At 52.5% G+C, this 27,526-nt stretch overlaps 1 protein-coding gene across 2 annotated transcripts; it reads left to right on the forward strand.

Moving 5' to 3' along the window:
* Nucleotides 1-27,180, forward strand: TOM1 (target of myb1 membrane trafficking protein). Of its 2 annotated transcripts, none has more exons than XM_030545277.1 (15): nucleotides 1-528; nucleotides 10,438-10,522; nucleotides 12,390-12,468; nucleotides 13,231-13,380; nucleotides 13,722-13,856; nucleotides 14,223-14,369; nucleotides 15,389-15,505; nucleotides 16,038-16,171; nucleotides 17,021-17,054; nucleotides 17,713-17,821; nucleotides 18,269-18,389; nucleotides 22,625-22,700; nucleotides 25,006-25,065; nucleotides 25,858-25,897; nucleotides 25,994-27,180. In XM_030545277.1, the coding sequence occupies exons 1-15, from the start codon at nucleotides 477-479 to the stop codon at nucleotides 26,131-26,133; spliced, it is 1,479 nt and encodes a 492-aa protein (XP_030401137.1). In that variant the 5' UTR covers nucleotides 1-476; the 3' UTR covers nucleotides 26,134-27,180. The 2 variants fall into 2 exon arrangements, with proteins under 2 accessions (XP_030401137.1, XP_030401141.1); XM_030545281.1 differs by lacking the exon at nucleotides 1-528 and adding an exon at nucleotides 559-777.
* Nucleotides 27,181-27,526: the final 346 nt, after the last annotated feature.

Below are 27,526 nucleotides of genomic sequence, written 5' to 3' on the forward strand. Positions count from 1 at the left end.
ACCCTTGCGCGTTAACACTTGATTGGTAGTTGTCAAATCTCACACTCTGTTATCTGTCCAGTAAAGGCTGGTTTGAAGCAAGTTTTCTTTGCTTTGAGGCAGAAGAAAAGAGATAGCTTAAAAGTTCCCCCCCCCTTGTAAGCTATTAAGGGGGGGGTGTCAGCTGTAGCTTTCGCACCACGATGCAGACCTTCACCTGCAGCCCCCGTGTGACCCTGCAGCATGACATGTACTGTGACGTCATACTGTGAGGTCACAGGCATGGTTGTGTGACGTCACTGTGTGGCTGGCGCTACGGGCCCTCCTCTCACTCAGCCCGCACCCCCCGCGGCCACGCCCTCGAAGAACAGAACGCTGCTTGCTTTCGTCACGTGTGGGCGGGGCTGTGAGACACATACCGTCGCGAGGGGGGGAGACCGGGTCACGTGACGGGTGCCAGCGCTGTCAGCTGATTCCCGGGCAGTGCGGCGGCGGCGATGGAGTTTCTCCTGGGCAGCCCCTTCAGCTCCCCCGTGGGGCAGCGCATCGGTGAGTCCCTCAGGCCCCCTCGCCCCACCGTTCGAACTCCGCCGCCAACTCAACCCCCTCCTCTGGGAAGCAGCGACAGCAGCTGGGTACTGGCAGACGCGAGCGGCTGGGCGGATCATATGGCCTCAAGGCGGGATTGACACGGTTTCGGCCAATAAGGAGGCGAGGCTGATTTGTTTGACTGGACAAGCGACCAATAGGAAGTGGGCGGGGAGGCGGGCCCCGGTGGTTTCCTTCCAGCCAATCCCGGTACGCGGGGGTCTTGGAATTTCTTATTTAAAGGGCCCCGGTGGCGAGAGCCCTGGCTCCTGCGAGGGGCTGGGGGCGACTCTGTGAGGCCTCCCGCTGGCCGGCAAGGCGACCCTACAATAACAAACCTGGTGCTTCTAGCTGCCTGGAGGGCGGTGCTGGGGCCTAGAAGGAGCTCACCTGGATCGGGCGCCCCCGCTTTGGTAGGGGTGGGAGGTGTCTGTAGAGGAAGGGAACCCGGGCAACAGCCCATGGGTGCCCGTTGTCGGGAGGGGAGCTGTAATGTCTGCTCCCTGCCCTTGAAGCCACCCGTTCCCACCCGTTCAATTCCTAGGGTGGTGCCCCTGCTAGTTTGGGGGGGAGGACACATGCTCACGGCAGCTTCACAGCCAGCTCTAGAGAGCAAGGGTTGTGCATGCTTCTCTAAGTTTATGGCCCTGTAATAACTACATGCACCTGGCCCCACTGTGGGCTAATTCCTTACTTGGCTCCTTGCACTAGGGTGACCAGATGTTTTGGGTCTTTTTCTTATATAGACTCTTATTTCTGCCCCCCCCACCCTGATTTTTCACACTTGCTGTCTGATCACCCTACCTCCCACCCTCCCCTCCATCTCCTCATGGAGTTATTCTCACCCCTGCCACCAGCCACAAGACCCGTAATCAATATTGATAGAAAGCTGTGGGAAGCTTTGGCAAAATCTGTGGAATTTCTAACAAGAAAGTTTTGTTTGTATTTGCTAATCTGTTTAACTGAGCTCTCTTAATTAGGGCATCTTCGCTAGCTGAACAATAGGCTCATTCAGTGTAAACACATGTTTTAGTACAGTAATGATTTCTACTAATTGAGTTAGTGATTAGCTGGGTTTTTGGTAGGATTGGGGCCTTTTCTGTTGCACCATGGATTTACCCCCAATGAATACACATTCCCTGCCCTATCAAGTGTTTCGGAAGGTGGGATATCAAAGACATATATCATCTCTAAGAACTTCAGAATGAATAGGGTCCAATCCAAGACATTGCAAATCTAGGAAGAACATTCTTCTTAGTCTTTTGGTTGGGTTTAACTAAAGAAAGAGAGGAAACTAATATAAAGATAAGAAACTAAAGATAGAACAAGAAATTGGAAAATTGAGAGAAAGTACAAGAAAGGACTGGGGAAACAAAGCAGGGAGGGATACACCGTAAGTTTTAAAGAGGCATTTAACAAAGTTTTATTTAAAAATGTGTATACAGCCTCTGCCTGCTTGCGTGGTGTAATATTTAAAAAAAAAAAAAATTCAGGGAAACTTTGTGTCCCTGAGAACTAGGCCTGTCTTTGGTTTCTGCTCCTTTCCTTGTTTGCCTGTCAGTTCAACAATGTTTTGTTTCAGACTTTGTAACCTTCTGCAGACTTTCTTTGACAGCCTGAAGAAGTCACTCACTAATTGAACCCGTGATACTGATGACAGGCAGTTTAAGCACATATTCACCACAGGAATCCCTGTGGCTACTGTCACCACCACCAAGCCTCTGTCATGTCAGAGACCTACATTCCTCTCACCCATGGGGCCTTCTAGTTCCTTCTACCCTATTTGGCCCTTCCTCTCTCACAGAGCTGGGTCTACAGGGTGTCATAGGAGACAAGGGAGGGAAGTTTGCTTAGCTGAAAAGCAAAGGAGTGGATACCTTTTTCTCCCTTCTTTTCCCTGCCCCTCACCCACACGTGCTCGCACACACACTAAAACCCTCTCCCTGATGCCTATCAAAATCATCCATTGGATTTCCCATGACATTCCATTTTGTTTGGGTTCTTACGGTGCACTCATCAGTGTGACATCTGAACACCTAGTTGTGCTTTAAGCAATGTGACTAGCATCTGTCACATGCTTGTTCTTCTATCCTCTGCTCAGGAAGAGAAGCATGTGCAATGGACTGTCTGTTTTGGAATTTACACATGCACACACCCATGTTGCTAGCTAGCATCAGGCACCAAGACAGAGTGCTATGGTCTTTCATCTTAGCACACTGGCCCCATATTTATGTTGCTATAAATGCTGTTCATTCCAAAGAGCCCAAAACACTGTGTAAACTATATATAAACAGAGCACTGCTGAAGTGTGGCACACCCTGGAGTGGTGGGCAGCAGCCAGGTCCACAGTATGTGGTACAACAGTATGGGGGAAGGGGTTGCTCCTACTGTGATTCCATGTAATCTGTAACAGGCAGATGCATTGTCAATTATTTTCTGGAGGAGCATTCTCCTGGATCCCTCTAGAATAAGTGACCCTAGGTTCCTGAAGTGAATGGATCCTGCATGTTACATTTGGTCAGGTTTGCCTGTACCCACCCTTAGACACTACAGGCCTCCACTTCTTTCCCTGCCTCGTGTTCTGGTTGGATTGGTAACCAGATGATGACCAACTTCTCCTGGGTTCCTGTTTTTAATGTAGTGGGGGTTTCCAGGCAACAAGTCAGCAGCAAAGAGAGGAGGCCAGAGTATCCAGGGCTGTTGATGGAGGGGGACATGGCAGAGGAGAGCCTCGTGTCTGCAGTACGTGAGACGTGGGGGTGAGGAGAGCCCAAAGGGGTGAGAGTGTTGTAGCCAGTGATGAAGAAGCCAGCATGGAGAGGGTCACCATTTTACAAAGGTGATGGGGAAATAGCTGGCATCTATGACTGGGAACACATTCTTTCCCTTTGAGCACTGCCTCACAATGCCCCTGTGATGTTCTATTATCCAGGGTTTTGGAGCTGTGCTCCGGCTCCGCTCTAGCTCCAGGCAAAAACCTGCAGCTCCACTGTTCTGGAGCTGCTCTGTGCTCCAGCTCCTGGCTCCGCTCAGCCCTGCTATTATCCTCATTTTACAGACCAGTAAACCTGAGACATAAGGCAATGACTTGCCCAGTGTCATGCAGCTGGACAATGGCTAAGTTGGGTATAGAACCCATGAGTCTTGAGCACTAGACCAGAATAGTGCTACTATTTCAGGCAGTCTGCAGACTCGGAAGGATAATAATGCAACAGCTTAAATGACTAGGGGAGTGAAGCAACTCGGTGTCTAGTTTGTAAAGCCTATAAAACACTTTGCAATGAAAAACACTGAACACGGTAATAAAAATACTTTACACTTCTGTGGTGCCTTCCATCTGAGGATCTCTGTACTTTACCGTATATCCCTGTTATTTTTCATTTGGGGAAACTGAGGGTCAGAGAACGTCAGTGACTTGCGCAGTAAGTCAGTTGCAGGCCAGGAATAGTTTCTCCAGTTCTTGACTCCCAGTCCTGGGATTTAACCACAAGATCAGGCTCTATCATGTTGTTATATCCTGAAGGCCCTTCCCAACCCAGGGGGCCAGAAACTTCCTTTTAAAATAAGAGCTTTAACCAAGGAAAGAAACCTCCCAATCCACAGAAAAACGTTCCATCCGCAGAGTTTGTGGATTTTCTGCACATGAGGGTTTCTGTGGTCCCTAAGAGCTACAAGAAAATCCCTGAGCGAAACACAACAGTACAAGGAAGCTCTCCATGTGTAACAAGGCCCCAGAGACCCTAGAGAAAAGGGCAGGGAATCACCCATACCTCACGCTCCCAGACCTTGACACCTGGAGTAGAGAAAATTGCAACACAATGCAGAACAAACAGAGCTTGGTTGTACCAGGGGGTGGAGGAAGCTTGTGGAGAGAGGTCTGCCACTTCCTGTGGGGAGGCATAGAGGAGTGTAGCATTTAAGGAAGATGAGAACTAGGAAGAGCTTATTTTAGAGAGGGGAGGGGGTGGCAAAGGCCAGGGAGATATGGAACCTTGTTGTGATGTACAGAGGTGAATAAAATATAATACTCCAGAAACATGCACCCTCCAAGCATTGAAATGAGAGAAGTGAAGCCACCCCACCTCCTAGAGGTCCCTCCATCCCAGCTCCATGGGCTTGGGACTTGCAGTTTCAGGGGGTGAGAGATGAGAGAATTGGAGAGCAGCCCCCCTCAGAACCACACAGGTACCTGAAAGCTAATGCTGCTCAGATAAGTGTTAACACCTCTTCAGGGCCTGCACCCCATGGAAGAGCCCAGCACAGAACAGATATTTGCAGTACAGCTTAGGAAACCATGCTGCCTGATGGAAGGGAAGCATGGAGAGAAGTGTAAAGGCCCAGCTGCCCACAGGCTTGGAGCAGCATGTCTCTGTGGATCCTCAGCCTGGATGTGGTATTGAACCGCACTCCCTCCCCTCTCTCTAAAGTGGAAACCCCTCCCTTTGAGGGAAGAATGCAGATAGTTTGAATTGTGGAGCCTTTCCTGAACTTGTACCACCTCCCATAGGTTTCTTCACAGGAGGGGAGAGCACAGGTCTTGATAGGGAGATTTTGTACAGGATTCTGAGTTGGACAGGAAGTCGGGAAGAACTTGGACGGAGGGAGCATTGCCTCTGATGTCAGCTGCTGGATCTCCATGGCCATGATATCATGAAATGCTGAGCACCCTCTACTCGAATTGAAGTCAGTGGGAGTTGTGAGTGCTCAGCACTTTGCAGAACCATTTAAAACTAGACTGAACAAAGCACTATAGGGAATGTTGGCAAAAGGCATAAGGATGTATTGGAGGAGGCTTTGGAGGGGATTATAGCCTCTGAGTTGTTACTGGGGAGCCTTTGAGGTGAGGAGAGGAGTTCCTGGGTGCTGGCTGACTTGTGAGAGGTTCTTCAATTCTGAAGAGAGGGAGGAAGGAGACAGAGGTCTTGCAGGCTTATTGATCTCTTCTGTCTCTAGCTTCTCCAGTACTCTGACTTGTTTGCCACATGACATCTTGCTGCCACAGGAATGGTTGTATGAGATCACAAATCTAGCACCATGCTCTCCCCAGCAGGACTGGGAAGAAAGAGGAGCGAGACTGGCAAATTAATAAAGTGCCTAGGTCAAATTCAGTCTTGGAATGAGCGGGTGCACCTCCACTGTACTACTTATGCCAGGTCTGGAATTGCCTCCCATCTTTAGAACACAAATTGCTTTGATATCTTAGCCACAATAAGCAGGAACATTTTAAAGAGCAGGCAAAAGGAAAATGAGATTCAGTTCTTGGCTCATATATGTCTGGGCATTGGAGCTGCTGTTTGAGGGCAAAGAGTAGATGAGTTGGTTCTGAAGCATGCCAGAATTCCTGGTACCCTGGATTAATTTGACCAGCCCATAGAGCAATATGGTTCCACAAGGTTCAGTGGGTAAAGACAAACCCCAATATCTAGAGCTAGACTTAACTGCCACAATAAAATGGCTCAGAAGTTTCTATGGGGCAGACATGCAGTCAGCTTGGAATGTGCTATTGCCAATCAGATTCCGGCTCTTGGGAATGCCATAGGATGTTCTCTGATGACCCCTGCAATTTGGAATGTTGAGTGGCCAATCGTATTCAGGCTCTTGGGCCTCCTGCCTTAGCAATCTATCACTGTTCTGTGCAGTACTCGGGCTCACAGGTGTCAGCTTTCATGAGGCGCAAACAGCTCATGTCCTAATTACAGCTCATGAAACAGGACCCTGCTTTCTGATCCTTCATGTGATCAACACAGGGCCGGCTCCAGGCACCAGCTAAAGAAGCAAGTGCTTGGGGCGGCCAATACCAAGGGGCAGCAGGTCTGGGTCTTCAGCAGCAATTCGGTGGCGGGTCTTATTCCCTCCTGGAGGGAAGGACCTGCCGCCGAATTGCCGCTGAAGAGTGGACCGGTGCTATCGCGCTGCCGCAGCGCTTTTTTTTTTGTGCTTCTTGGGTTGGCAGGAAACCTGGAGCCAGCCCTGGATCAACAAATAGACTTTGTTCTCCCCCAAAGCTTCAACAAAGCAGTAAAGTGGAGGATTCCTGTCTTGGAGAAAACACCATCGTCTCTTATTGAGCTCAGACAGTCCATTACTGCATAAGAGCCAGAAGGATGAGAAGGGAAATAATTCCAGCTGTCTCAAGAAGCAGCCTGGATGTGCAATGCTGAGAACAGGTGTTTTAAAAGAGTCCATCATGGGTTAATAGAAGTAAGAGACAGAAAAGACCTGTTAGATCAACTAGTCCAGCCCCTACACTGTATAGGGTTGTTCCTGGTGCTTTGTTTTTGGATCTGTTTCACAGACATACTCATGTCTTTCCATGCACCTGAATTAGGGTTGACAACTTTCTAATAGCAAAAAAACGAACACCCTTACCCTTGCCCTGCCCCTGCCCTGAGGCCCCGCCCCCTCTCCAAGGTCGTCCCCCCCACTCACTCCATTCCCCTAGTCTCTCTGTCACTTGGTCTCCCACACCCTCACTCATTTGCTCATTTTCACCAGGCTGGGGCAGGGCGTTGGGGTTCGGGAGGGGGTTCGGGCTCCTACTAGGGGTGCAGACTCCGGGGTGGGGCCAGAAATCAGAGTGTGAGAGGGGGTTCCGGGCTGAGGCAGGGGGTTGGGGTGGAGGGGAGTGGGGATGGGCTCCGTGATGGAGTTTGGATGCTAGAGGGGGCTCCGAGCTGGGGCAGAAGGTTGGGGTATGGGAGAGGGTGCAGGAATTGGGCTCTCGGTGACACTTTATCTCAGGGGGCTCTCCAGATGCTGTGACATGTCCCTCGCCTCCTAGGCGGAGGGGCCAGGCGACTCTGCGTGATGCACGCTGCCTCCGCTCATAGGCGCCGCCGCTACTGTTCCTATTGGCCACGGTTCCTGGCCAACAGGAGCTGCGGAGCTGGCGCTCGGGGCAGGGGCAGCGTGCAGAGCCTCCCTAGTCACCCTTGCATCTAGGAGCCGAGGGACATGTTGCTGCTTCCGGGATGTGCGCGGAACCAGGTAGGGAATCTGCCAGCCCCACCAATTGCACTTTTAACTGACCGGAGCCGCCAGGTTCCTTTTTCAACTGGGCCTTCCAGTCAAAAACCGGACACTTGGCAACCCTAACCCAAATACTGCTCTCTACTCTGATTTTTTGTGTGTGCGCACGGCATTTTTAGCAGGTGTGCCACCTGTCATTGGCCACAGTCAGATAGGATGCCTGAGTTAGTGAGCCATTGGTGCATTCTATTGTGGCCATTTGTGTACATATATGTCACCTATTTGGAATCATCTCTTTTGGGTAGGTGAACAGCCAGCCAGCCAGAGGAGTGTGTGTGGCTTGTTTGCATTCCTTTCTGAAAAGTAAATACCCTCCCAGACCTTGAAAGGATCTCTTTGCATGGGGGTGATACAGCTCACTGTGTGAAATCAGGCTAGGAAAGTGGGGGAAGGGTGCCTGCAGAGGCTGTTCAGGGTTGCGGGGAGGAGGGTTGAGGGACTCTTGCATCCAAAGGAAGCCAGGATGATTGTGAGCAGCTTTCTTTCCAGCCCCACCCTCCAGTTTCTCCTGCTGCTGAAGATTGTCCAGCAGCCCCATCCACTGCTGCCTCTCCACCTGTTAGGGTTACCAGATAGCAACTGTGAAAAAATGGGACAGGGGAGGGGGTAATAGGCACCTATATAAGAAAAAGTCCCAAAAAATGGGACTGTCCCTTTAAAAATAGAACATCTGGTCACCCTTCCTCCTGTGCAAAGTGAGGTGGCTCCCTTTCTCCATCAATGTATGATTGGGTTTTTTTGGTGAGGGGGGAGAATGGTGTGCCTGTGTACACGCCCTTTCCAGTAGAGCGTGCGTGGTGTTACTTGTGCCCTTCGATTCAGGTGGACTGGTAGGCAGTGTAGCAGAGTATGCAGCTATCTTGGATTTTTGTGCTGAGGTTTATAATGGGCAGGATGTACCCACTGGAGTACTGGGAAGGGGGCAAAGGGAATATCTCAAAGACCAGCATTTTTAAAATTAATTCTTGAAGTAGCAAAGGGTCGCCTGATCTGCCCAGAGCCTTCAGGGTATAGCAGTGGGCAGGAGGAACCAGACTAGCCAGACCTTTCCAGGTGCTCCAGGGGTGCATTAAATGGAGCAGATTGCCGCTGCACTCCTGTTCAGATTATGCTGGGCAATTGCCTAACTCTATTTGTAATCTCTGGGGGATGCACAGCCATATACACAATGAAGGTAGCCATTGGCTGCATTGCAGAGTGTGTGCCCACTCCTGCATTAGTGGCATCATATCTGGAAATGCAAAGATTTTTTTTTTAATTTCTTTTTTTTAAGTCTCGAAGTAGCTTCGGATAAGCAAAGACCTTCTCTAATCCTACCCTCTCTTTCTTGTCCCTGCCCCCTTTCCAATGCCAGCAGTAGGGAGGGATGCATTGTAAGGGATTACAGTCTTCAGCAAGACCTTTAGCTGTTGCTCCGAAAATAGTAAAATGGTTGGGTCAGAAGAGGGGAGAGAAGACAGATCTGCGGAGGGCCGTTTTTGAAGGGGAGGGAGAGGGGAATCCACATGATTCAAAGGGCCCAGTATTTCTGAGAGCTCACAATGCTGAGTGCTCAGCACTTTTGAATATCTGGCCTTTAATTAGGTGCCTAAATGGGGCTGAGCTCTTTTGAAAAACCAAGCCCAGCTTGTGGCTGCTGAGCACTCGAAACTCTGTCCCTGAGCTTTTCTGAAAGATGGGAGGGGGGGTTGGGAAGGATCCTCTCTGGTCCCTAGCACTTCTGTGTGTGTGGCATGCCCGTTACTTATATTGTGTTTACTTGTCTCCCCATGCCCATCCCTCAATTTCGCTATATATAGAGTCCCAGCTGCCTGGTTAGTGCTTATTTTCCCTCTGCAGGCTGGCAGTGTTCCTAGCCTATGGAGTCCTCTCACCAGTGGGTGTGGGGTGGGACTGAGGCTTGTCTGATTACAGGGTGGAGGCACTGGTAACTCTGAGTAATAGCAGCTTGTTGCTCAGGATTTAGCCATGAATAACATCATGGCAAATTCAGGAACTGCTAGTTAAAGGAGACATAGGCAGAGTGGGACTGAAATTGCCCCAGCTTGGTGCTGGAACCCACTTGCCTTCATGCTTCTCACATTCTAAAGGGCCAGATGTTTTGGTCTCGTAGGAAGAGAAGATTAAAAATTAAGCAGCTTTTTGTTTTTGTCGGGCCTATATAAAAACAAGGGCCTTGATTCTGCTCTCACTTACAGCAAGAGTTAAACCAGAGTAATTGAGAGAAGGATCTGGCCCAGTGTGGTGTTACTCCCCTTGCTAGGGTGACCAGATGTCCCGATTTTATAGGGACAGTTGCAATATTTGAGGCTTTTTCTTATATAGGCTCCTTATACTCTTCCCCCCCCCCCAATTTTTCACACTTGCTCTCTGGTCACCCTACCCCTTGCTGGATGTGCAGCAGCTTCAGAATGAACAAGCAGTGTTCCCAGAACGGTGTCACTGTATTTTGGAGTTCACTGGCCATGCCTTCCCATCTGAGCCTCTTCCCCTAACTCTGCACCAATACCGCCTAGTGTGAAGCTCAGCGAGGTAGTGAACAAAAGTGGAGGGGCAACGCTGACTTGGAGCAAAACCATTGCTATTTGCAATAGTGCAACCTACTGGGCAGCAGTCTCCCTTCACCAGGCTGGGCTCGGATTTTACAGGGTTATTCTGGCCACATTCCTTTTGGTTAAGATTCCTGGAGGGGCATCGTTTTGGCAGCCTGGCTCCCACCACCATTTGAGAGCAGCCTTTCACTCCTGGGTGTCCGCACTCCTCACAGTTGACTACTGAGCCATAGTCAGAGGGAAACCAGGGCCATTCTTACTAGCCTTGTCCTGTTTCTCCTTTCCCCAGAGAAAGCTACCGATGGATCCCTGCAGAGCGAGAACTGGGCCCTCAACATGGAGATTTGTGACATCATTAACGAGACAGAGGAAGGGTAAGGGAGCTGGCCCCACTAAGCGGTGTGTGTGTACATGATGCAGCCCCAGAGTCTGCTGTGTATGCGCTCCAAAAACATACACAGACACATACCCTGTACAGTCAGATCTCCTGGTTGATGGGATTAAAAAGCCGGGTCACTGGACACTCCCGAGCTCAGGTAGAGGGATTTAGAGGGACAGCCCAGCTAATGTCAGCTGCCAAAGGCCTCATTCATTATGCCCCAGAATTCCAGCATGGGGATCAGTTTATCAAATGGGCCATCAGGTTCCCAACTTTCACCCCATTCAAGCCAGTTCTCATCCCCTCTGATGAAGCAAAGTTTGAAATTCTTTTATTCTGTTGTAGTTCTTCTTTATAGCTCTCTGTTTCTATCCCTGGGAGTTGTGCTCTCAGGTATTTTCATACACAGTAAGTGAGACCCATGCAAGGGGGTGGAAGGTCCAAGGTCCCCTCCCCCTGAGCAGCCCTGAGACAAGACATTCAGTAATCCGGGGAATGCCAGACATGTTAACTCGGGACCCTATAAATAACCCGCAGTGGGTTTGCTGGTGAGCTGCAAAGGGGCCATTCCCTCTGGCTGCAGAGACATCAAGAACAGTATGTAACGGGAATGATGCTACATGAAATCCAAAACGGGGGCTTCGCTGCTTCCTCTGTCCCACCCATAGCAGAGCAGGACTGGAGTGAGAGCTCCTAGGATGGCCCAGTCTCCAGTTACAAAGCTTTTTATTCTCTGAATCACCCATCTTTGCCAGCACATCTCAGCAGCGACCTGCAGTACCTCTTCTGTTCCAGTCCTGGTGTCCTCACTGCACACAGAGACAAAGAGTCCTGTGGCATCTTATAGACTAACAGAAGTATTGGAGCATAAGCTTTTGTGGGTGAATTCCCACTTTGTCAGATGCATGGGATGAAGTGGGCATTCACCCACAAAAACTCATGCTCCAATGCTTCTGTTAGTCTATAAGGTGCCACAGGACTCTTTGTCTCTTTTACAGATCCAGACTAACATGGCTACCCCTCTGATATTTGACTCACTCACACACACTCCCTGGTCTGTTCTCCCTCAGGCCTAACCTGCAGTCCCCTTGCTGTTCCAGCTCTGGGCCCAGACAGCTCAGCCAATGCACCTCAGTTCTGATCTGCAGCATATCCTGTTACTCCCATCCTGGGAGGCTCCCCCACAGCCCTGCCAATGCACTTTATTCCAAACCTTTGGCACCAGCTGCTATTACAGCCTTGACCCCAATCTCAGTCGGCTCTGGCAGCGCATGTCAGTCCATCACCATGCAGTATTGCAGTGCACTTGTGCCACAGCGCTTTCATCCTGACCGAGAAAGTTTGAAAGGCACCAGCTCAGTTACTGCTTGTCTCTCTTCCGTCTCCGAAATGACACTGCTACTGCATCTTCCCTGCGTTGCAGCTGGAAGTTCATTCCATCAGTGGCCCGTTTCCTAAGATTTTGGGATAACATTTCATGGTAGAAGTGGAACTTCCCCCTTCTGGCACAGGATTTTGCTCAGTCCCAGCTGGTGAATCCAGGAATGACACATTCCTAGTGCAGCTCCTTTTGTCTGTTCTTTCTCGCTCTTTCTGCTTCACACTGCACACAGTGGATTGTTGATGGTGTCAGCACAAGTGCCCGTGGTGCCAGGAAATGTAACTTGCTAGTGTTGATGACTACTCCCAACGCAGAGCCACCACGGGGAGCCAACTCACTTGTTATTGCTTTGGGCCACCCCAAAATCCTGGGGGCAAATCGCCAGCTGATTGCAACCCTCGCTGCAAGTCCCTGGAAACTGGCAGCCATGTTGTTTTGTGTATCTTCAGCCAGTCCAGCCCTCTGCGTAATCTTTCTCCAGGCCCAAAGATGCCTTCCGAGCCATAAAGAAGAGGATCGTAGGAAATAAGAACTTCCATGAGGTCATGCTGGCTTTAACAGTGAGTGGGGTAATCCCTTTCTCAGCTCCATGAACCCTGCTGTGAGGCTAGGTCCTTGGGTTGCTCTGCCTCTGGCTCTTGCCATCTCCAGGGGTTACCACAGTACAGCTCCATTGGTCATGGTTGGAACCAAATAAGACAGGGAGGATATGGAGTTGTCTGGAGGGGTGGTACTCACAGTCGGGGAGTGGGGCAAGGAGGCTTGGACTAAGGTGTGGGATGGCACTGTAAAGGGAGTCTGGGATGTGGAGTCAAGAGAATGGTGCAGCAGGGACGCTTGCATCTTGGGAGCTGCAGAGTGAGTGGCACCATGTGATTCCTGCTGTCTGTGTAGGGAAGGCTGGGGTTCCTGTAGGAGTCAGGGCTCCCAACGCTCGTGCATGTGGCAAATCTGACTGGCTTTACTTCAAATGCAATGAGGGATACCATCATGTGGGGTTTTCCTTTTAGAGCCCTGTGTACCAGCTGATCCCAAATCGGCTCAGGTAAAGCCACTCCCCACTCTTCAGCTAGGAGGCTGAGCTAGCCAGCAGTTATGAGGATCCCACCAGGCTGAAGAGTCCCTCCCTCCACCCCCACCTCCCTGCCACTTCTCACACCTCTACCCTATGGACATTCCATCTCCAGACACCTGGAGGCCGTGTCATGGAAGAGCTCACCCCTCCCCTCAAACTGAAAGGCAGGGACTCAAGTCCCTCCAGTTGGAACGAGGCAAACCGGTTGGGATGGAGGGGCCTCTAACTAACGCCTGTGGCTCTGCAGGTTCTGGAGACGTGCGTTAAAAACTGCGGCCATCGCTTCCACGTTCTCGTGGCCAGCCAAGATTTTGTGGAAAGTGTCCTGGTGAGAATCATCCTTCCCAAGAACAACCCACCCACCATAGTGCATGACAAGGTGCTGACTCTCATACAGGTGAGTGAGGGATGGAAGGAGTTGGCAAGTCTGATTGCCAGGCAGGGTCCTTCTCTCTCCTCCCTCCAAAGCACTTGGCAAGATGCTAGTCAATAGGGGAGCAAGGAACCAGGGTATCCCACAATGCTGTGCTGAATAACAGCTTCTAGGACACTGGGCCTACCCCCACAGCTCTTCCAGCCCCTGGCTCCAAGAATGGGATGTGGATCTCTGGCATGGCAGTGCCAAGCACTGATCTCCAGAGCATAGGCCTCAACCTGGGTTATGTTTTCCTTAGGTGCTTGTGTAGAAGGCTGCATGCTTTAACTGGTCATGGGATGCATGTCTGCTTCTCTCCCCAGTCCTGGGCAGACGCGTTCCGCAGCTCACCAGACCTGACAGGCGTCGTAGCTGTCTACGAAGACCTGAGGAGGAAAGGCCTGGAGTTCCCCATGACTGATCTGGATATGCTGTCACCCATCCACACACCGCAGAGGGTAATCGGGGGCCTCTGAGGGGAGGGGATATGGCTGCTGCCATATGGGGGCAGGGCTGGGGCATGGGGCTGTGACTGCAGCCACCCCACAGAGCTCACCTTAGGAGTAAGAGTCTCTGATTGCAGCCTACTTGTTGGGCCCTGTGGGGGTGGGAAGGGGCTGTGCCCTAAGCGCAGAAGCCATGGGAGTGGAGTGGTGAGGGGCACACAGGGGCTGTGGAAGATATGGTAAGGAGAAGCAGACAGAGCTGTCGGAAACAGACAGTGAATTTATATAAACATTCCTCTGTAGTGGCTGTGTGCTCTCGCCTGTGAGCTGTCTGATTCCTCTCTCTCTTGCACTGTGCTTGGTCTTCTCTCTCTCTAGACTGTGTATGGCTCCGACTCTCCGTCCGAACAGAACTCGCCTGCTGGTGACTCCCCTCAGGGAGTAGACTCCATCCTGCACCCTGTCTCCTTGCCGGGGGGGCCAGGTGCCTCCAGCGACACCCCCATCACACCCACACCAGAGCAGGTAAGCAGAACGCAGGCCCAGTGTTGCTGCTGCTGCCACTTCCCCTCACTTTGAAGCCCTTTGTTTCAACCCTGCTGCCCCTGGGCTCCCTCTTCCTCCGGACAGTGCCAACTCTAGAACGCCCTAGGGACTCAGTCACTCCCTGGTGCCAAGTCATGATGTCACCAGCACAGAGCAGTGACATCCCAAAGGAATCCACCCAGAATGAGCATAGAAAGGAGATGGAGTCTCCTGATGCACAACCACGCAGATGAGGAGTGGTGCTGAGACACAGAGATTTTACAGGAACAGGCTCCTGGCTTCCATTTCCTCAATGTCTCATCATGGCAACAGTTTGCCCAACCAGTACCTCATTTTCACCTCTCTTTGCCCCGCTCCCAGCTGATTTTCCTCCACCTGTATGAATGACTCTCCTGGCTGTCAGCTCTGGCCCAGGGAGGAACTGTCTGGAAGCCAGCGATTCCACCCTTTTCCCTGTCCCTGCTCCCTCCACACTCCCACTGACTCAACATGACATCAGATTCTCACCCCCTTCTCCTAGAAGGAAGGAATTCTCCAGCTTCTAGCGGACTTAGTGCCCTTGCATTAATGGGAGGTGAACGAACTACCCTTCTGAGGCTCATTAGCTGCCTCTGGCACTCGGCACAGGCTCAGGCTCGGACTGAGGTTTATTTTGTTCTCCTGCGCTGTTCGTTTTGCAAGTAAGACTCTCTGAATGGCTGCGAAGGGGGACCTGGATCACAATAGCAGCTTGTGCCAATCCATAAAATGCAGGAACATGGCCTGGTGGAAGGTATTGGTGGTTGCCTGGGTTCTATCTCCAGCAAATGGAGCCCCGTGAGATGGTAACTAGAGGGCCTAGAAAATTCCCAGCAGGTAGAGCTCCTGAGACTGTAACCAAAGAGTCAGAGTCCAGTCTGCAGCAGTAGCAGTTCTCTTAGCCCTTAACCCTGTAGTCTTCCTTAGCCCAGGCTGTGGGCAGTCGGATCCTGCTTAGCACTTTCCTCTTGCCTTTGCAGATTGGGAAGCTGCACAGCGAGCTGGAAGTGGTGAACGGGAACGTGAAGGTGATGTCTGAGATGCTGACAGAGCTGGTGCCTGGACAGGCTGAGCCCTCTGACCTTGAACTCCTTCAGGTAAGGAATCTCCAGCAGATGTCAGGGGAGAAGAGAGAAATATGGAGAGCTCGGCTAAGTGATGGCTCAGCGAACTCAGTGATGTTCATGCCCTGCAGGGAGAGAAATCGCACTTAGCTGCGAGGGGCTGGGCATGTTACAGAGAGAATTATTTAGGGTGGGCTCTCATGGAGTATAATGAGGAGTGACAGAATGAAATTAAGAAAGGGGAAATTTTAGTCTGATCTGCAAGGAAAGGTTGCCCACCAGTGGGAGCTGTTAGGCCATGGAATACTGTCCCAAGGGGGTTGACTGTCTATTTCTGACTGGGAAATTGAGTGTTTCTACTTAACCAGGGGCCCAGGTTTAGCCTTCCCCAGATGGGAGACCCAACCAGGCCAGTAACTGTAAGAGCCCCTCAAGCCCCTCACACAATGGGCTTGACTTCCATTAGTCTTCGACTATTAAACCCAGACCCCCCAACGCTGGGAACTTCAGGCTACCTCATGTCCTTGGCCTGACCGTTGTGGTGCCGCCTTCTTACCGTGGGCAGGAACTGAACCGAACGTGTAAAGTGATGCAGCAGCGTGTGCTGGAGCTGATCCCCCGTATCCTCCACGAACAGCTAACGGAGGAGCTGCTCATCGTCAATGACAACCTTAACAACGTGTTTCTGCGCTATGAACGGTACCCCTGAAGCCCCGCGCCATCATCCTCTCCCTCCCTGCCTCTCACACAGCAGCCCAGCTCTTTCCCAAGGAACAAGCCACCGGCTCGTTCTCCCATGGCAGCTCCCATTCTGCCCCATGTACTGTCTCTGTCTTTCCATGAATGTAACGGAGAAGGCCTATCAACCTGGGTCCACCATCTTCCCTCTACTCAAGAAAATGCAGGGTCTCTCTGCTCCAGCTTGTGCTGGTTCATCTCTGGCCCTTTCTGATGCCGGCCTTTGTGTAGTTATTGATGGGACATAAAGAGATCTCTGCAGCCCAGCCCTGAAGGGGCAGACAGAGGGAAAGAGCTGCTTTCAAGCTACATAGGAAAGCTTCAGAGCAGGCCCCCAAGTCACAAGGCTGCTGAGCAGAACAGAGAGGGTGTATACCCAGATCTCTAGCATGTGCGGAGACATTGGCTGCTCTCCGACATTCCACTAGCCCCTCCTGTAATTCTAGTAGGAGAATTGAATGAATCCTGGAAGGAAACAAGGGGATTCTCCCCCCTCCCATCAAGGGAAAAAAAAAAGCTACTCCTGGGTCAATTGGGGTGGGAATATTTCCAGGGGGGCATTAGACACTTCCCTGTGCCATCCCCCAGGACATGCCCCCTTTGGATTTCCTCTAGGATCTGTTACCTTGGGTCAGACTCTGGCCCCAAACGGGGGTCCCTCCTTCCTCCAGGTGTGATGGGGCAGACCGAGCCAGCCCTTGGGGTGAAGGGTTAAGCCAGAAGGATCAGGGTGAATAATTACTTGAAATGCTTGGCAGCCATGAAAGCTCTTGCCATAGAAAGTTGTCTCATTTCATCCCTCCCTTGCAGATTCGAGCGGCTCCGGGCTGGCCAGCCCATTAAGGTAATTCTGAACTCCCTTCCCATGCAGGTTTCTGGGCATCTTGCAGATAGGAATGTACTGAAGTCTGGTTTGCATCCTCCATGCCCTACGGTTTTTGGGTTGGGTGGAGGGTGAATTGCTGTGCCTTCCTCACAAGCTGTAAGCACTGCTCTGAAACCCAGCTGGTCTGCTGCATTGGCTTGGCCTGCACTGACATGTGGGAGAACGTTTCATTCCCAATCCCAACGTCTCATCTAGGGCGAGCAGTGATGCAGGTATCCAGCATGGTCTCTCAACCTGGGGGTTGTGACTCCTGGACCGACGGCAGACGGGTGTCGGGGTAGCAACCACCGCACTCATCGTGTATTGCTCAGCAAGGGGCAGGTCCCCGGATAGAAAAGGCTAAGACGCACAGTATCAGCACTGTTATGGCCTCTGAGCTAGCACTTGACCTGCTGGCATCTAAGAGAAACGGGAGGATGGTGACCTAAGGAAAATTTTCTCTGACACCATTCAGAGCCCACTCCCTGCTAGGAGCAGCGGGGAGGCCCTGTAGCCTACCTCTCTTGCTGAGGAGGCCCTCCCTCTCAGATGCATGTGGTGAGCGGAATGGGCAGGGATCAGTGAGGGCTAAACCCAGGCTGCAGGAGTAGAAAATAACTCTCCTCTTTCCCCGAAGGTCCCAATTGAGGTGGAAAACAGTTGGATCAATACGGGGCCCAGTGCACCTCTGATAGACAAGCAGCCTGAAGCTACCAACAGCCTCTCCTCTCAGCTGGCTGGAATAAGTAAGTAACCAAGCAGTGACCCCTCCCGGGTGTGGAGCTCCTCAGGGAGGGCCATGGGGGCATCGATTGGCTAATGTTTGTACAGTGCTCTGGAGACAGGAGGCACCAGGGAAATCAGATGCATTGTTTGTAATTATTAGGGCGTGACTCACCCTGTCTTCACTGTCTTAAAGGGGCATCGCCCGGGAATCAGTGCAATAAGCTGGTGAACCTGGTGCTCTTGAGGGGCCATTGTCTGAACTGCAAATGCATCCACTGAATAGCCATAGAGATGGATTTTCCCCTGCAGCCACTGCCCAGAAGGAGAGGAAGGGGGCCCCGAAGCAGAAGTTGGACCTGTTTTAATTCGCATCAAGCTTTCAAACTAGCTGCACAAGCCCCCACTCTCTGTCTTGTGGTGTTTCCCTTGTGCTGTGTATATACCGTGCTCCCCTCTTGCCCTCGCAGATCTGGGCTCCGGCAGCGTCAGTGCGGGGCTGCAGTCCCTAAACAGCTCCGGCAAACTGGAGGAAGAGTTTGACATGTTCGCATTGACACGGGGCAGCTCACTGGCTGAGCAGCGCAAAGAGTGAGTGGCGGCACTTGTTTTCTGCTCCCCTTCATGTTCTCTGAGGGTGTTTCATTGCAGGGTATGAGGAGGAGAAGGATCACCTGAGTTGAGGGTCCTGAGTTCCCAGCTGCTAATCATTCCTGAGAGTCCTGAGGCTGAGGAGGCAGCTAGCTCTTTCCATGTACTATTGTGGGGCAGGTTTTCTGCTGTCATCACTTTGCTCTTAGCTTTTTCCCCTAAGGTCTTTGCTATGCCCTGCCCGGGGATGGGAGAAGGAATGTCTGTATGTCACTTGCCTGTTGGTCACAGAGAGAGTTGCTGGGCTGGGCAATAAGGGATGGATATGTAGGACTGGAGTGGTTCTGCCTCCTTGGTGCTGTCTGAATTTTTGTGTAATACAATTCCCTGGGTGGGCTGGCAGCAATGGGGAATGAACTTGGGACCTCTAGATCTCAAACCATGAGCACTTAGTGGGTGGCAATGTGACCTAATAGATAGCGTATTGGACTGGGACTCAGGAGACTTGGGTTTTATTCCTAGCTCTGGCACTGGCCTGCTAGATGACCTTAGGTAAGTCATTTTCCCTTTCTGTGCCTTAGTTTCCCCATCTGTAAAAGAGGAAGGGATGATTTCACTGCCCTCCTTTGTCAAGTGCTTTGAGAACTGCTGATGAAAAGCGCTGTGTAAGCACTAGGTACACTATTGCAACTTCAGCTAAAGAGCTCAGCTTCCATAACTCAGCGTCTGTCACGGACTAGCCACTGGGGGGGACAGAGAGCCACGCTCTTTGGTTCATCTTGGTTCTGGTGCCTGTGCTTCAAGTTTTAAAACCATGAGCTCCCAGGCCTTAACCCACAGGAGCATGTTGTACCATCCTGTGTTCCTTGCAGCAGACCCAAGTTGTCTTTGGAATTGATCCTTCCCCTGCCCAGTCTGCCTGTCACACTGCTTCTGGAAATATAACTTACAGCTTTAGCTGGCTGATTCTTAGCAGCTTTAGCCAAGTGAGGTGGAGTTTATTAACCCATTGAGTGGAGCTGGTTGATATCGGAGTGTTGCTGATGAGGAGCAGGGCTCAGGGTTAGGAATACAAATCACCCCACTAGGTGGGGCAATACTCTGTGGAATCTCGCACCCTGCTGTACGGGTTTAGATCCTTGATCCATCTAGCCTGGTGTCCTGTTTCCAGGGAGTCAAAGCGTTAAAAATTCTGGTTCGTTTCTGGTTCCTGTTCATCGATATTTCCTAACTCTCCAGTTCAGGAGTGGCGGAAGCACCCTAAAAGTGGGAGGCCACAGGTGCCCAAACCATGACCCCATCCCCATGCCACCCTCAAGGACCTGCCCCTTCTTCCCAAGGCCCCGCCCTTGCACCACCTCTTCCCTCCAAGACCCTGCCCCTGCTCATTCCTCCCCCCCCCCCCCCCCGTTCATCCTTACAGATGGTAAAAAGGTGGGGAGGGGGCATGGCCCCTGCCCCCATTCTGGCACTCCTGGTCCAGTTTGGCTCCGGTTCAGGCACTAACTTAGAATGATGGTTCAGTAACCGGTTCAACCACATTGAACCTGTCTGAACCGGTTCAAATACATTCCTGTGGATTAAGGTCACGCACTCTTATGTTGGCGTTGTAGCGCATAGCAAAAGAATAAAATGATACATATTTCTTTCACTGTAGAAAAAATGACTGGTTTTTTTAAACAAGTTATTTGCGCACACTAGTACAACATCCTCCAGAACTCGGTCATATTTCACTGCTGAGGTGATAAACTGAATGTAAGCCCATAAAATGCCCTAGCTACACTGCCTCCTGTAGCGAGAACAAGCAGGGAGAGGGAGGAGACAGAGAGGGGATGGAGGTGTTTTGGGAGTTGTAGTTCCCTTCCATGGGCAGTCCTCTACCTGGGCACAACAGCCAAGAGAACTACCAATCCCAGAACCTCTCTCTCTCTCCGTCCTCCCTCTCGCTCATCTCTTCCTATGGCTTCCTGGGAAGTGTAGTCTCTCCCCCTCCCTTTAAGAGTGCAGCCAAGACAAGCCCTTGCTCAGTACCCTTCCCTGCCATTCCCCTCCCCAGTGCTCCCTCAGCGTCTGATTATTGAACCTGTTATTTTGAATCAGTTACCGAGTTTCTGGTTTTGGGTTTCAATTCCAGTTCGGGTTCAATGTGACTGAGAGGTTTTCAGGTCAGGGTTTGTTGCGGTTCACTCAAAACACTTCTCTGAACCAGTTTTCGGGTTTGGTTCAACTCCCTGCCTGTTTCTACTGGTGGCCAGTGCTGACTGGACTGGAGTCCAAACACCGACGGCCTCTTCTGCTAAGCCACTTCCACCTGCAGAGCTTACCAAGTGGACACGACAGAACTGCACATTTTCACAGAAAGCCTGCTTCCTGGGTCTATTCAGGAAGCGTTTTGGCTTAGTAACTAGCTCTCTCTGCTACTGCTGGGACGCGTGTTATTGTGGGGGTTGTGCTTGAATACAGACACCCATGCAAACTCAGCTGAGTCCCTGGATGTTTCCTGGACGTTCCTGGCACGGCGCTTAGCACTGGCAGGTTTAACCCCGGGATCTGAATCCCTGTCCCTTGTGCCAAGCAGTGGTTGGGCTATTATCTGAAAGCAACCATGTGAGGACAAGGGTGCACAGGTTGTACACATGATGTGCTGCGGGCAGAGTGCTTTCAATGGGCCATCTGCTGAGAGATGGGATGCAGTGGAGCTGCATGGACAGAGGCAGGATGGGGCAGGAGCATCATAGCCAACAGCACCTGATTTTGTAACGAAACCTGACCTCCTGGCACGTGCTCAGTGCACTCCCTTCCCCCACTGTGCTGGACGGCCAACTAGGGGCTGGGCAGGAATGGAAGCGTACCCTCGCCAGCATAACCCGATCCTTCAGCGACAGGGACTTGTGGTCGTTCCAAAAGTGAGGCATCTTCTATTTATTCTTTGCCACCCCCTTCAGCCGGCTCTCGCCGCTCCTGCGCTTGCTCTCCTGCCAGCCAGCCTCTGCACTCGCTGACTCAGGCTTCCTATGCCACCAGCCCTGCATCTCCCTCTGTGCTGAACTGCTCCCCCCGCTGCTGTCGGACCAGGGCGCCTCTGCAGGAGATCCCAGCAACGGGGCTGGGACATCTCCCCCAGCCCCGTGACTCATGAGTACCTGGGCGCAGCAGTTCTGGAAGCACCTCAAGCCCTTCCTGCCCTTCTTCTTCATCAGTAGCATGGTGGCGGCGCTCTACTTCATCCTCAACGCCATCGTCCACAGCGGGCCCTTCACCGACAAGAACTTCTTCGAAAAGTTTGAGCGCAAGTGGCCCAAGCCCCTGCCCTCCAATGAGAGCGGCTAAATGACAGGAGCACCCTAGTTCGCAGGCATCCAGCGCTGGGAGGTCATCCAAAGTAGCTGCATTCTCCTGGCATAGGAGCTAGTGTCCTTGGCCTGCACTAGTGTGATGGGGACTGCAAGCAGCTTGAGAGGGAGCAACATAGAGGAGGAGGCAGATAGATGGTGTGTGTCTGTGAGCGAGAGAGAGAGATCAAACTTGGGTGAGATGTGTTTGTGTGTGGAGAGGTCATTGTATTTGCACACTCATAGGTGTTAAGGCCAGAAGAGACCGTTCTGCTCGTCAGGTCTGACCTGATGCATTACACAGGCCGTGGAATCTCAGCCGCCAGTGGGTTCAGTGAGGTTGTGATGGGTGGGGTCTTTTGGGGGGACGTGTTTGCGTGGGGAGGGGTAAGGTGGGTGAAGTGTGCTTGTGTCGGTGAAGGTTTTTGTTTGGCTGTGGGCCTTTGTACAGCCATTGTAACCCATTGGTCAGTGTGCATTGTGTTCCCCTCTGTGCCCAGTCCAGAGAGGATGTCAGTCTGTTCCAGATCTCGGGCTGGCTCTTCAGCTCCAGCTCTAGCTTCTAACTCTGGAGGTCCCTGGTTTCATCCTTGGTGTTGGCCAAGATGATGGCCCAGCCATCGCACAATAATGTCCCAGTATCTTCTTGTGGTACCTCACAATCTTGCTGCAGTGTTTGGGTTGGACCTGTAGTGTTTCTAACAAGCCAGGGATTGCACACATCTGAGATCTTCTAAATCTCTCAAGGAGATCTTAAGGGTTGCAGCAAGCAAGCTGTGGTGTGGTCAGCAGCCCTGACTATTTATATGTGAATTCCGCTAGGAGACCAGTCCTCCACAGCTTGCCCCCTTGCGCATTCCTGCCGCTTCTATGCATTGTTGTTAACCTACTACTCTCTTTCAGGGTAAAGTACGAAGACCCCCAAGCTAACAAAGGGCTGGCTGGAGCCCTAGATGCCCGGCAGCAGAGCACAGGAGCGGTAAGTGGCCGTGGGGCTTTCCACACCCTACCAGTAATGGGCCCCATCATCCCTGCCCAACAGGAGTGCCAATCAATGAGGTCCATTAGGGCAGAGCCTCCCAAGGTATTTCATGCAAGCCAATCTATAAACAGTATGATGGTAGTAATTTCCAGTCGTTGCTAACCTGGGATCGGATTGGATTGGATTTGGTCCTGGAGTGGTGTGAGGCTCCATATCCCCTCCTCCAAGCCCCCAAGCGGGGTGGACTCCTTCTTTGTCCTGTAGACTCCTCCTCCCCACCCTCCTGGAGTTCTAGAAGGTCAGGGGTTGACTTGCTCTGCTCCCATCCTGTCCTCAGCCTCTCGCCTTGAAAGCAGTTCTCAGTGCAGACTCTCTCTTAACCAGATGGAACCTAGCACTTCCACTGATGGAGCCCCACTAACTAACTGGATGGTGCAGCAAGGAATGGTGAGGAGGCACGTAGCCAGCGGAAAGCAAAGAGAGCCAGGGCTGCGGGGCTAGGGTGTGAAACTGGCACAGCGTCTGGGCATGCCCAGCAGGCAATGGGAGAATGGCTGAGCAATGAGGAGCCTAGCCAAACCCCAGCGTTCATGAAGGGGACCCTGATCTGGGCAGATAGTAGAGACTAAGAGGAAAGAAGCCAGGGCCTGTGCCTCCTCACCTGGTGTAATCATACCCCAGGAGAAGTCGGTAGGGATTGAACCCAGGACCTCTGGATCCAAAAGCATGAGCATCTATAGCTTGAGCTAAAGGGCCGGCTCTGGATAGGTGTGCAGGTCCGGTGTTCCATCTCTGTCAGCCTAAGAAAGGGAAGCATGATGAGCACTGGGATTTGAATGGCTGCTGACCTCTGATTCTCAGGACTGGGGAGTGTGTAGTGCACATTAACCCAGTGTGGGGTGTTGTCCCCCTCTAGTAGCTGGACCATGTCATTTGGTTTGAGGCTGCTACTGCCCTGAAGCTGCTGAGCCTTGTCCTTTAGCTCAAGCAGCAGGGTTTGTGCTTGTGCTTTTAGACCCAGAGGTCTCAGGTTCAGTCCCTGGGGCAGCAATACACTCCCAGGACTTCTCTTTTCAGGCTGAGGCTTCAGGCTTCCTAGCAGGGCCTAGCCCATAGAAACCTCTGGCCTGGGGAGTCCCCACACGCTGTCCAGTTTGCTTGTATAAATCTCTACTCTCTGTGGCCTTGGGGATCCCACTCAGGACAGACTGAAACCTCCATAATCACAGCCAACCGTGATAACTACCTGATGGCTCCTCCCCAAGGAGCTTCATCTTGACACCGGGGGGGCTGCGGCAGTATCTGTCCAGAGGCTGGGGATTGGTTTGAAGGAACCTGTTCTTGGGAAGAGAGGGATGCCGCTGTGCTCGGCTTTGGCATTCCTTGTGGAGGTTTCCATGAATTTGGGAAATGAAGGGACAATGGCCTCCAATGACCACCTCCTATTTCTACTCGGTGAACCCGCTGCTGCTGTTGCTTCTCTCTCAGCTGGTCCTGGGGCTTGCTCTTGGGATAAGGATCTGAGGCTTTGGGCTGGTGTTGGGTGACTAGTTACCTCCAGCCACAAGAAGGGCCCCTCCCCCCTTCAATAGTGGAATTGGCCAATGGTGAAAGCATATCTAAAAGAGCCACTTCCGTGGGGGAGCCAGCAGTCAAGTATCTCCCCCTTAATTGTTGAGGAGTTTCCCCTCCTGTACACATTTCCACAGCTTGGCTTGGCACATCATATACCATAGCAAGCCACAGTTAGGCCTGGGCCTTCCTCCTTGCCAGGCTCACCTCTTCCTCACATCTGACCCTACAGCAGGGATGTGAAGCCAAATCTGTGACAGCCCCCTTGTCTGCAGTGCAGTGGGCTGTGATGTCACATGCTGTGGAACAGCGTCAGATGGGAGATAAAATCTCAGGCTCTTTGGGTCAGAATCTGCAGCGATAGCAAGGGGAATCCAGGAAAGTACCACTGTGAACGTAGCAGCCTGGCTGAGTTTGAGCCAGTGCTGCCCTTCCAGATCAAGCCGTGCTGGAGAGGGGAATGAGCCCTGTAAAGGGGATAGGCCAGGACCAGTGCCCCGGCACCAGTCTCAAACCTCCAGCTCCCTCAGAAAGGCCTGCATGCTAGAAGGCAGGTTAGTGGGTAGGGAGAAGACATAAAATGTTGGCTGGGAGAGCTGTGGTGGGATTGGCCACTGCAACAAGGGGCTGGGCTCTGAAACTTGTGGGAGGGGGAGAGTTTCTGCCGGGATAGGTTGGAGAAACATCCTCTCTTTCTCTGCTTCATTCCTTTCTCTTCCTTCCTCTCCAGATCCCAGTCCCCCAGGCCGGCTTCATGGAGGACATTGAGCAGTGGCTCTCCACGGATGTGGTAAGTGAGGGGCAGAATAGGGGCAGTTCCTTTGGCACTTCACTTGCTGCTCAGGGCTGGCAATGAACTGTGTCTCCCCTTTGGCCCCTGGAAAGGCTCAAAATTCCCTGTGTGTTGGCGATGACTGTCCAAGGCTCTTGCAGGTGGCAGTGCAGGCCTGGTCGATGTGGGCAAGGGTTTCAGTCATGTTCCCTTCCTCAGAACACACCCCATTGACCTTCCCTTGCTTTTTCATTCCACACTGCCATCCTTCTCCGCATCTTTCCTGATTGCCACTATGCCCAACCACCTGATCCTGCAAACACTGAGGCGCATGTTTAGCTCGACATGTGTGCGTTGCCCCGATGAAGTCAGCCAGGGTCTTGGAGCAGGACTTCCTGACTGAGGGGAGAGGGTGAGTAACAGGATCGAGAAAGGCTGTGCAGTGTGCCCCTGGCACACTGCTGGGAGGGGGCAGCTGAGAGACAGCAGGGCAACCCAGGTCACCAAGGCTCTCCTGACTGTGTTATGAGCAAGGGGATTGGTGGGGTCTCTTGTGGTGTGGAAGAAGAGAGTGTCTGTCTGGAGATGGCGAGGCTGGCAAAAGGCTTCCAGGAAAATCTGATCTGGGTGAAGAGTTTTTTCTTGCCCTCCTGCCAGCTGTTACTGCTGGTAGTGGGGTAGAGAAACCTCCCCCTTTCCTATCAGTAGGGGTGAGGATTTCAGTCCCATTTGCCTCGATGGAGCGGAGCGCTGTGTCCACCTGGGGTGCTCAGGCCTGCTTCCCAATGTGTCTTTCTTCTCCTTTCCCAGGGGGAAGAGACGGAAGAGGCAAAGGGCGTCACCAGTGAAGGTAAGAGCCACCAGCCCCTCTCCTTCCTCCTGAACCCTTCTCAGAGCCAGCTCCCTCCTCCCCATCCTCGTCTCTAACTCTCTCTTCCCGCCCTAGAGTTTGACAAGTTCCTGGAAGAGCGAGCGAAGGTGGCGGACCAGCTGCCCGCACTCCCTAGCCCCCGAGCAGGGCCACCTACCGCCTCCAGTCCACACCGGAAGCAGGAGAAGGAAGACGACACTATGTTTGCCTTATGAACCCTATGGACTGGTGTGCTATGGAGCAAGCGGACACACTGTGGTGCTCCATTCCTGCCAGGGGCTGGGAGAGGAAGGGCTCTACGTCCCCATTGCTCTCCTCTCACTTCTCCCCCCCTTACCAATTTTAGGCTGCTTTGGGGTTAAGTTAATCATTGCTGTATTTTGGGGACATCACGGAGTAGGCCTGTGAAGGGCGCTGGTGAAGCTGCTGGAGATGTCGCCAGACGAGTCTGGGGGCCCTGGGGTATCTTATTGTGATGGGGGCAAGCAGAGGGCGCTCCCCACCCTTCTTTCCAGTGAAATCACTGTAACCCCTCCTGAGAACCAGGAGCGGTCTGGGTCTGGGGTCTTTCCTGCTCGGCTGCTTCCTTTGACAGGCTGTGTCTCCCACGTCCAGCTGGGGCACTGTGTTCTAGGCTGCTCTCCAGAGTGGGTCCCCTCCCTCTCTGCTGCTCTCAGGGCTGAGCTCTGCCCATCCCCTGCTGCAGTGGAATGTAGTGATTCTTATGGGGAGGCCTCTAGTATTCGTTTCCCTGTCGCACAAGCACATATATGCAACATGCCCCTTATGGCCCCAGAACCCCACCCAGGGTCGTGTGATTTTGTCGTACAGAGTCCAGGTACCGAATCTCATGGCTGGAGATGGGGATGGGGCTGCAAACGGTACCAAATCCGGGGGTGGAGGGGTGCGTGCAATCCAGCTCTGGAAAGGGGGGCAAAGGAGCGGATGTGCCTGCAGCAAAAGCTTTGAGGTGAATTGCTTTGATTCTTGGATCTCCTTTAGTCCCTGTCTTCCCCCTCCCCCGGACTTAACTCCCCCCAAGGCTCCCCTTGTTCCCACTGTGGAATGGGGGGAGGGGGGAGAGGAGAATGTCTCTGAGAGAAAGGGGAGAACACTTTAAACAACCAGTGCATACTGCCCTGTGCAGACGTGGCAGGGGAGGAGCGTGCCAGGTCCAAGGCTCATGCTGATTATTCCATGTAAACTGGGAGACTTGCCTTTTGTATCGCACATTAAACAAGCAACGTCCTGACCCCCTTGGAGAGTGTGTGCTGGTGCATTTGTGGGCGGAGGAACCTGGGGAGCCAGGCTGCTGAGAGCAGGAGTGGGCACCAGCTCGGGGTGGCAGGGGAGCGGGGGGGCCATGGTTGTTGAGAACAGGAGTGGGCACCAGCTCGGGGTGGGACGGCAGTGGCGGGGCCATGGCTGCTGAGAGCGGGCACCGGCTCAGGATGAGAGGGGAGTGGGGAGGCCATGGCTGCTGAGAGCGGGCACCGGCTTGGGATGAGAGGGGAGTGGGGAGGCCATGGCTGCTGAGAGCGGGCACCAGCTTGGGATGAGAGGGGAGTGGGGAGGCCATGGCTGCTGAGAGCGGGCACTGGCTCGGGA

Source organism: Gopherus evgoodei, chromosome 1 (assembly GCF_007399415.2).
Source record: "Gopherus evgoodei ecotype Sinaloan lineage chromosome 1, rGopEvg1_v1.p, whole genome shotgun sequence".
Lineage (NCBI taxonomy): Eukaryota > Metazoa > Chordata > Testudines > Testudinidae > Gopherus > Gopherus evgoodei.

Bases quoted from the DNA above. Each gene is read 5' to 3' on its own strand.
- TOM1 (XM_030545277.1), top strand. From the start codon at position 477: ATGGAGTTTCTCCTGGGCAGCCCCTTCAGCTCCCCCGTGGGGCAGCGC. The intron at 13,857-14,222 runs GTAATCGGGGGC...CTCTCTCTCTAG, and splicing joins CCATCCACACACCGCAGAGG to ACTGTGTATGGCTCCGACTC. The intron at 17,822-18,268 runs GTAAGTAACCAA...TTGCCCTCGCAG, and splicing joins CTCTCAGCTGGCTGGAATAA to ATCTGGGCTCCGGCAGCGTC.